Genomic DNA, 9,137 nt, shown 5'->3' with positions numbered 1-9,137 from the left:
GATTTTTCCCACAGGAAAGCAGAGTTTGATTCTGAATTTCTAAGCTCAATTTATCAAACTTCAACATTTACACCAATGACACTTTGGTCAAATATTTTTTCTATACTACAGAGTGATACTTCTAAATAAATATCTTCATAAAACTTTGGTTGAAATTGTCAGAGCTTATTGAATACAAGTTGGAGTGTATACTATGAAATCCTTGTGCTTCAACACTAACAATCATAGAGGATGAACTAAACTACCTATGACACATCTAAGAAAAGTGTTACAAAGATTTTAGAAACTAATTCAAGGAATTCTACTTTGACTACAAATGTAAAAGCAAGATTAGAGCAAAATCTATCTGCATCTAAGTCTACAAATCTCAATCAATAGTTAGGACTAATGCTCTCCACAAACCATGCTACAAAACCTGAAAAATTGGTAATTTGATATGTCAATTCTCCTCCTAAGCACTAACTTTAGCAAATTCAAAAGAACACAACTCATGTACACATAGGAAATAATTACTAACAAAAACGATATAGTCTTGATTGCTATGCAGCTGCTAGCATCGAATGAGCAGCACAACCACTCTCAACTTTAGAAGTATTAGCGTCTAATAACTTGCTACATAATTCTTTGTAGTGCCATGTTTATTAGACTCGTCGATGTGTTTAAATTCGTTTGCATTAGCTTGCTTGAATTGTAACAGGTTCAAGAATTTGTTTCTTTAAAAATTGTATGTCCAGCTCCTAATATCCTTCTTCAACGCCCACTGCACCATCAAATGATTTGTTGTTATTATCACTAAATCTTCAATGTTTTCAATTTCAGCTTCTACTCAGTTTCTTTTATTAATAATATCAGACAAGAACACTAATATATTTTCAGCATTTATAAAAAAATCTCTCACTCGTGTTACATTTTTATCATTGATGAATTCTGCATATAACACCAATAAATTCTATTTTCTTTTCTCCCTTGACCCCATCTTCCATCTTCCATCTTCCGGCTTTTCTTTACAATTTTCTTCACTCCTACACTTGCCTGTTTGCACCTCTTCCATTCCTTCCAATGGTAAATGATTTCTTCCCAAACTTCATTATCCTGTATTTGTTTATCTTCAAACAGTTTTTGGTTCCTGATCCTCTAAATAACCCAGATAATAGTAAATCATAGATTAATCCACCGTCTTTTTTCGCATCTAACCACAATTTGGTGACACCATGCCTCAAAAACATCTATAATTTATTAGATTTTATCCAGCAAATTTCTCCTAGTTTTAACGTTTTAACCCACAGAGATTTTACATATGCACAGTGTATAAATAAATGGTTCTCATCTTTTGTAATTTCAATGCCATAATTTATGACTTCAGATTGTGGATGCGTCAAATGTGATTTTGCAAATCATATAGCCAAGGAGAGTAGTAATAGATAACACCAAATCTGTACATATGATTGCATATTCCTATCTAATATTTTGGTTTTGTGATTATGTTTACTCAAATAAGTGACAAACTTCATGGTGTGGATGTGATGGTATTTGATGGAGAAATAAACTCTCAATATTAAATCTTTTTAATTGTTTGTTATTATTTTTGGTCATAAATTATGCTTTATTATAGTAATTATTTTTATCTTTGTTGAATGCATTTTAATTAGGCCAATGAAAATAATTCGCAAAATTTTTTGTTGGAAACACACTTAAAAGATGATATTAAAAAATTATTTACAGATTAAATATACAATTCGTGCTTAGCCATAGACTTGGGTTAAATATACATATAATTTTGGAAACAAATTATAACAAAGTAGATTAAAACAGGGGTGTGCATGGGTCGGATAAAACCGGGTTTGATGTGACCCAGACCCGACCCGAAATATATACCAGGTCTATTTATTAGACCCGAATCCGACCCTAGACCCGAGAAACCTATATACTTTCGGGCCACGATTATACCGGGTAAAAACCGGGCCGTTAACATTACATTACCTTGATACCTTCTTATAAGCTAGCATGTGAAAATATCCAAATTTTCAATACTCCAACCATTATTTGACATGGTAAGATTCACTTAGAAAAATAAAACAAGAACCAATTCTTCTCTAAAATTAAAGTATAACCATAATCAATACTAATGTTGTCTAATAACACCAAATATTTAAATCAATACAAATAATACAATATTATGCATTAATTAGTCTAAAATCTTATACATTTTAAATATACTAGGGATACATTAAATACACGATCTGTGATTAACCATATACTAGGGATCTAATTATTATAACTAAATGTCACTTAGTTAGTATTCATTGTTTGTGTAACTATATTTAAACAAATAAACATAATAGTTTTTACATTTAAGTGGAATCTATTCATATCGGCAAAATTATTGGCTTCTGAAAAGGAGATAATGTAACAATCTTATACATTGTACAATAAATTTTTAATAAAAGTAGTTTTTTAAATTAAAAATAATAATTATTAGTATAAATAGACATATTCAACAAATTTTTACAAAAGATCAATATTTGGTCCGCGCGTAACATGGGTTTTATACTAGTTTAATTTATAAATTGAAACCAATATGATCAACATTTAAGAGCGTCATTTACTACCCTATGGCTTGCCTTATAGACAACAGATACCGCATATACCCAATAGATAAATCCAACATATCAAAATAAGAAAAATGTATGAAGACCTAATTTTGGAATTAGTAGTTCACATTCTTGGTATTTCACTTATTTCAGCACACTATAAGTTGGGATTGGAGGGATAACTCGAGATCCCTCTTATTTTTTAAAACAAAAATAGAACCAAAAATTAATAAGAAAACCGTAAATAACACAACAAAACTTTTGTTAAGCAAAACAGATATTTAATAGAACACCTTACAAAGTAAGTGCTTAACTGAATACACTGCCCAAAGACACTGCTTTATCGGTTAGGCTGCATTTATTTTTGAAACCAAGACAAGAAAATATACTAAAAATAAGACATAAAGCACATAAAACACAGAGACACAAAATTTGGTGTTCTTATATTCTGTTTAGTAATAAAATAAAACAAATTATAAAAATCTAATTTATTTTTCTTTTTTTATTTAAAAATTTAAGAAAAAAATGTAATAATAAAAAATTTATAAGAATAATAAAAAAATAAAAAATAAATTATATTATTTATTAGTATCTCTGTGTCTTTTTTGTTAGAATGAATACAAAATACATTAATTTAGTATCTCTAGACACAATGTTGATCCATATCTTATCAATCAAATACGATTTTGTGTCTTTATATTCATGTCTCAGTGTTCCATCCCTATAAACAAACACAGCCTTACATGCTAAATGCCTAGCTTCAAACAACGTTTCCACCTAGTTATTCAAGTACTACAAAACTTCGGCCATAAATCAAAGAAATTATAGATGATGCCTATGAATTTAAAATAAAATAAAATAAAATAAAATAAAATAAAGAACTCTCCAACTATTTCTTAACCAACTAAACTATGAGTTAAGCAGGTAATACAAGTAGTTTATAGTTTAATATAAACTAAGATGTGACAAGTGAAGCTACTTCTACAAAGGGCGAGAGACAAATCCCATGGCAACCATCTTTTCCACCAAATCCTCATGCAGTTTAAGCTGCCCTGCTTTCCTCAACAGCTCTAGAACCATTTCATAAACAGATTGATTAGGTTTTAGTCCTTTTTCTTCAACCATCTCCTTCATAAACTTGTAGCAATTGTTCCAGTGCCCCTTTTCACAATACATTGAAATCAAAATTCGATAAGTATTCACATTGGGCTCAACTTGATTCTCATCCATCTCCTTCTTCAATTTCAAAACCATATCAATTGATTTTGAGTCCGCGAACATTCTCATCAATATATTGTAAGTTAATGTATTAGCCTGGCACTTCAGCTCCTTCATTCTAGCATACATCCTATGAGCAGCATTAACATCATGTAACTGAGCTATGCATCCAAAAATTGAATTGAAACTTGACGCGTTAGGAGAAACCCCTTTCTTAACCATTGAGTTGAGAACCTTCACAGCTTCTTCAAGATTCTCATCCCTGCAATGACTCTCAATTAGGAAATTATAAGTAATCGTATCAGCAGGACAATCCAGCCTCTTCATCTGATTGTAAACTTGCAAGACCTTTTCAGTCCTTCCAGCCTTCACATGAACTCGCATGAGACTATTGAAAGTAACTGCATTAGGATCGCAGCCGGCATCAATCATCTCTGAGAAAACATCATGAGCACGAGAAATCTGACCACACCGGCACAGTGAGTCAATCACAATGCTGTAAGTGTATGTGTTAGGCTTGATTCCAGCCAGTTTCATATCCCTGAAAACCTCCTCGGCTTTCGCTATATTCCCAGCCCTGCACCAACCATGAACTAAACTAGTGTACACTATAACATCAGGCTCAAACCTATCCTTAAGACTATCAAAAAATGATTGAGCTTCAATTGCTCTTCTCTTCCTGCATAAGCTACTAATCACAATTGAAAATGCAACAATATCAGGGAAGCAACCAAAGTCTTCCATGCGGTTAAAGGCGTGAACCGCCTCCGCAGCCAATCCGGCCCTCACGTATCGTCGGACAAGGACAGAAAACGTGTCGATGGTTATTTTGACTCTGCGAACTTTCATCAAATTGATCAAATGCCATGCCAAATCGAAATGCCTCAGCTTTCCGGCAAGGTCGATCATTTCGTTGTAGGGCTCAGGGGACGAAGGGAAGCCCTCGCGGGAGGTGGCCCAGTTGAAGAATGCGAGAGACTGGAGCAAGGGGATGCCATGGCGGACACCCCCGCATTTCTCGATAACCTTGCGGGCGACGGCGGGGGAAAAAGTTTCTGTGGCGGAGATTTTGGAAAAACTGATGTTGAGATCGGGTATGGTGAGATTGGGGGTGGGTGGGGTGGCGTTGGGATTAGGGTTTTTGCGGTAGTGGTCTTTAATGAGAGAGTGAAATTTTTCTGCTATAAGGGTCTCTTGGGGTGACAGGTTAGTGGTTTGGGCAGTTTCTGTGGTTTCGTCTGTGTCATGAGCTTTTGAAATCAAAGCTTCGGAAGAAGAAGAATAGAGTTTGGAAGTGCAGAGTGATAGTGGGGAAAGAGAGCTGTATAAGCTAACCCTTTGTTTGATGAAGGCCATGAAGAGGGATGGCACGCACTGCCACTGAGCAATTTAACTGAATATTGCACTTCAAGGTGACAGAAACTTCTCCGATGACTTTTGAAATTGGGAAGTGATGATGATAACTGAGAGCGGCTCCCTGGTTGAGTTATTGGCGGCGCTTTAGAATGGCAACGCCCTCGGCATCAATAGTTCTCGCAAACCTCCTCCTTCTGCATAAGCTAGACAGGGGTAAATTAGGTGCATAAAATATTTGACAAAGTATAAACTAAAGAGTTTATGTAAATGTTAATAAGATTTTTGAATCAATATAGAAGAGCCAGACAGAAAAAACAGCAGAGATCAGTTCATGAGACAAAACAGATATCTCCAATGCACATCTTTAAATCTTTATTCCATTGCTTTAACCTATGTCTGTAGTCATTCACGGTACTACCAGACTTTACTTAAGCTGTAACACAGTTAAGTCGAGGATTTGATCAAAGGCTGAGAGAGTACCTTATCATCCTCATAAACCACAGTAGAAGGAATTTCTTATTGATAATCTTGTCACATTTGTCCAACACGGAGTAAAAGAGTAAGGATTTAAACAGTTAGAAATTAAACCTCAAGCACAAAAACGGATTGATACGACGACATAATATCTTAAAATAACAGGAAAAATGGTAATACAAGGCTCAAGAAAGGAAAAAGAACAAAGAGAACAACAAATTAAATCAATTAGTTTTACATAGAAATACAATTCATCTAAACCTAACACAAATTAAATCAATTAGTTTTACATACAAATACAATTAGCATCAATACATTGAAAGAGCAAAAAGCCAGTATAAAAAAATTAATAAGAAATACTATATAAAAAAAGAAAAAGAAAAATCTCACCTACAGCAGAAGCAGAAACCCAAAAACAGTCAGGGACGTTTCCAACTTGGGGTCGTTGCCGCATTGCACCGTTGCAAAGCAAGCTGCCAGCGAGAGAGCAGAGCTTCGGCGGACGCAGAGCAGAGCCTGCAGAGGAGCCAACACGATGACAAACCGGTTTTAATATTTAAATCCGGTTTTATATATAAACCGGTTTTAAATCCAGTTTTTTAATATCCAAATTTAAAATCCGGTTTTAAATCTGGTTTTTTAATATCCAAATTTAAAGTCCAGCTTTTTGTTTTAAAATAATATTTTAAAACCAGATTTTTCAACCAAAAATCCAGTTTTAAAACCAGTTTTTAGAAATCCATTTCCAAACCAAATTTTTTAACCAAAAATCCAGTTTTAAAACCAGTTTTTAGAAAATCCGATTTTCAAACCGTAATTTTTTTAAAAGTAAAATTAATACTAAAGCCTTTTTAAACTATATAGGTTCATTACAACTAGGATTTGGTTCTTTATAAATCTAATAACAATCGTTAATCTAAATAACATTTAATCATTCTCAAACATCAAAATGATACCACTAAAAATTCTCTCTAAAACAACAACCACAAAATATCAAAAGATGCCAACAAAGTCATCAAACAACTACAACTTTTGAGGAAAATATATCAACAAATAACAAAATATATCTGCAAATACATCAAACAACCACAACCTAATATTTCTCAAACGCTAGCATCAGGTGTTTCAATATAATTTCTAATCGTGGTGCCAACTCTTCTGCAGCCTCCTGTTTGAAGTAAACCAAATGTGGGCCATACATAAAATTAAGTAAATTGGATAACTGAATATGATTCATTAAGCGAAAACAAACAGATATTGTAGTCAGAACCTCTTCAAGTGTTGCAAAAGCTGAACAAGCAGCCTCTTGCACCCGCTTAACAACAGCCAAAGAAACATACTACAATCTTTACAATAGCATATTGAGTACCCAGAAACTAAAATGGATTGAAACTCAGCTAAACCCCATTCAATATGCTAAGAGAACATGATAAAGGTTACACAGAAAATTAGAAATTGAAACACCCCTTAATGCTTCCCATTTTTTTATAAGGTATAAAAAGATATAAAAGAGAATGGGAATAGAATCTGATAAAAAATCAGATGAAAAAAATCTGAGAGTTTGTAGCAGTAGAAAACTGGCTTGAGTAGATTAGAATGGTCAATTTCAGGTTACCAAGAGAGCAATTCTGTCAATAATTCTTGCAACATTTGCTGGGTTTAGTGTGGTGATGAGTGGAAGTTCAATTATTGGTGAGATTCTTAGATGGAGGCGAACTTGGCAGCAACAACAACAAGTCAACAACAACAAAGTGGAGGAGTTCAATTAATCAAAATGCAATTCAAACACAAGAATCCCAGCAGCAATATCTCAACAATATCTCTGCAATCCAAACAAATTGCAATTCAAACTCAAGAATAGCATGATAGCATGATGAAAATAATGCAAAACGGCAATTCTTACGCACAATCCAATTGATTCGGTAAGCATATGGCAGCAAAATCAGATACGACATAGTGCATTACTAGGATTAAACAATCTCAATAGTTTCAGCAACAATTTCAGCAATTTTGCAATAAAGTAGTAAATTTCCACACAAGCAAACAATGTTCAGACTTCAGACCATCTCAGCCCAGTTTCACATCAAAACAACAATTCCATCATAAACAGCAAACTAGCTCTAAACACTTTCAGCAACAATCAAAACCTAACAATCTAAAGAAAATCATCCTAACCTAACCACCTATCACCAACTAACAGCAACTAATCTAACTAAGCTAATTACCCAAAATCAACTAATTAACCAAAATTAATCAAACTTAATAAAAATAAAAAGGAAAATGGACAAAAACCTGGGAGCAGAGAATTAGAACAGGACAAAAAGAAAGGAGACAGGGGTGTTGCAGCGGCGGTGGATGGAGGACGCTGCTACAGGCAGCGCCGGCGTGCTGGAACTGCGTCGGAACTCTGTGGAAAGAAGAGAAACAAGGGCTACTGTTTGTTCTGCTTGTGCTGCAACTGCTTGTTCTGGTTCAGTGAAAATTCATGGTTACTTCCAGTTTCACGAACTTTGTTGTGCTCCTGGGTGGAAAAACAAAATCTGCAATGCAATCAAATCAGAAGTACGACAACCCGAAATTCCTCTAGAAGAAGCACGAGCAGAGGCAAATGGTTCTAACCTTGTGACCCAGAGGCAAGAAGCACGAGCAAAGGCGAATGGAAAGAAAAAGAACCGGAAGCCCACACCTGTGACGGCGAGTCGACGACGGCGAACGAGAAGGAGAAGACCAAAGGCAGAAGAAGAGAAACACTGAAACAGAGGTGAGGCCGGTTGAAGGAGACAACACGGTGCCGCCGTGCCGGTGCCACTTGCCTGCTCCGGTGCTGCCTGCGGCGGAGACTACACGGTTGAAGGAGAAGACGACTGGATTTGCGCGTGTGTAGTGTGAAACTGTAAACTGGTTCAAGTTAGGGTTTTCCAATTTTGGATCCTAATTCGGATTTGAATCCGGTTCTGAAATTAAATTGGTTAAATGGTTTGGATTTTAGGTGTGGGAAATTTAATGTAAAATATATGAAGGTTCAGATTAAGAGAAACATATTTGTTGTGGACATGAACTCAAAAAAGTGTACAGAAAAAATGTAACTGATTCTTTTGTTTTGGAGTGTTTAAACAATAAAATGTCGATTTTGTCCAAGAAGGTGAGCTGTCTTTCTATTGCAATGCAAAACAGCAGCTCGGTCAAGAATGTCGCTAAATTAGCACTCGTATAGCAGCACAAGCAAAAATGATGCGCAAACCAACACAACGGAAATGTCAGAGCAAATCACAGTATATCGGACGAAGGAGATGAATTCACTAAGGATTTTTGGATCACCACAACGACAACGCCAATCCAACTAAACATTACTTGAACTATGAGGCACACCGGCACAACGGATTATGTGCATCAACTTACTTCGAGGAGCTGAAGTGAAACTGTTGAAGCAACAGGGTCACAAAGAATAGTCTATAAAATAGGGTTCTAATAAAGAGGAAATGACACAACTTTGTCTTA

The 9,137-nt window shown here is 35.0% G+C and overlaps 1 protein-coding gene across 5 annotated transcripts; it reads right to left on the bottom strand.

The window, feature by feature from the left end:
- Positions 1-3,147: 3,147 nt before the first annotated feature.
- On the bottom strand, positions 3,148-9,034 carry LOC130969604 (pentatricopeptide repeat-containing protein At1g20300, mitochondrial-like). Of its 5 annotated transcripts, XM_057895401.1 has the most exons (5): positions 8,259-9,034; positions 7,932-8,179; positions 6,733-7,461; positions 6,030-6,155; positions 3,148-5,359 (listed from the first exon to the last, which is right to left on the bottom strand). In XM_057895401.1, the coding sequence occupies exon 5, from the start codon at positions 5,163-5,165 to the stop codon at positions 3,573-3,575; it is 1,593 nt and encodes a 530-aa protein (XP_057751384.1). In that variant the 5' UTR covers positions 5,166-5,359; positions 6,030-6,155; positions 6,733-7,461; positions 7,932-8,179; positions 8,259-9,034; the 3' UTR covers positions 3,148-3,572. The 5 variants fall into 5 exon arrangements, with proteins under 5 accessions (XP_057751384.1, XP_057751383.1, XP_057751382.1 ...); XM_057895400.1 differs by lacking the exon at positions 6,733-7,461 and having other exon boundaries at positions 3,148-5,368; XM_057895399.1 differs by lacking the exon at positions 6,733-7,461.
- Between the last annotated feature and the right edge of the window lie 103 nt (positions 9,035-9,137).

The sequence above is a fragment of the Arachis stenosperma genome, chromosome 3, assembly GCF_014773155.1.
Source record: "Arachis stenosperma cultivar V10309 chromosome 3, arast.V10309.gnm1.PFL2, whole genome shotgun sequence".
Lineage (NCBI taxonomy): Eukaryota > Viridiplantae > Streptophyta > Magnoliopsida > Fabales > Fabaceae > Arachis > Arachis stenosperma.
Note: the sequence above shows the minus strand (reverse complement) of the source record. Positions and strands in the feature narration are given on the sequence as shown.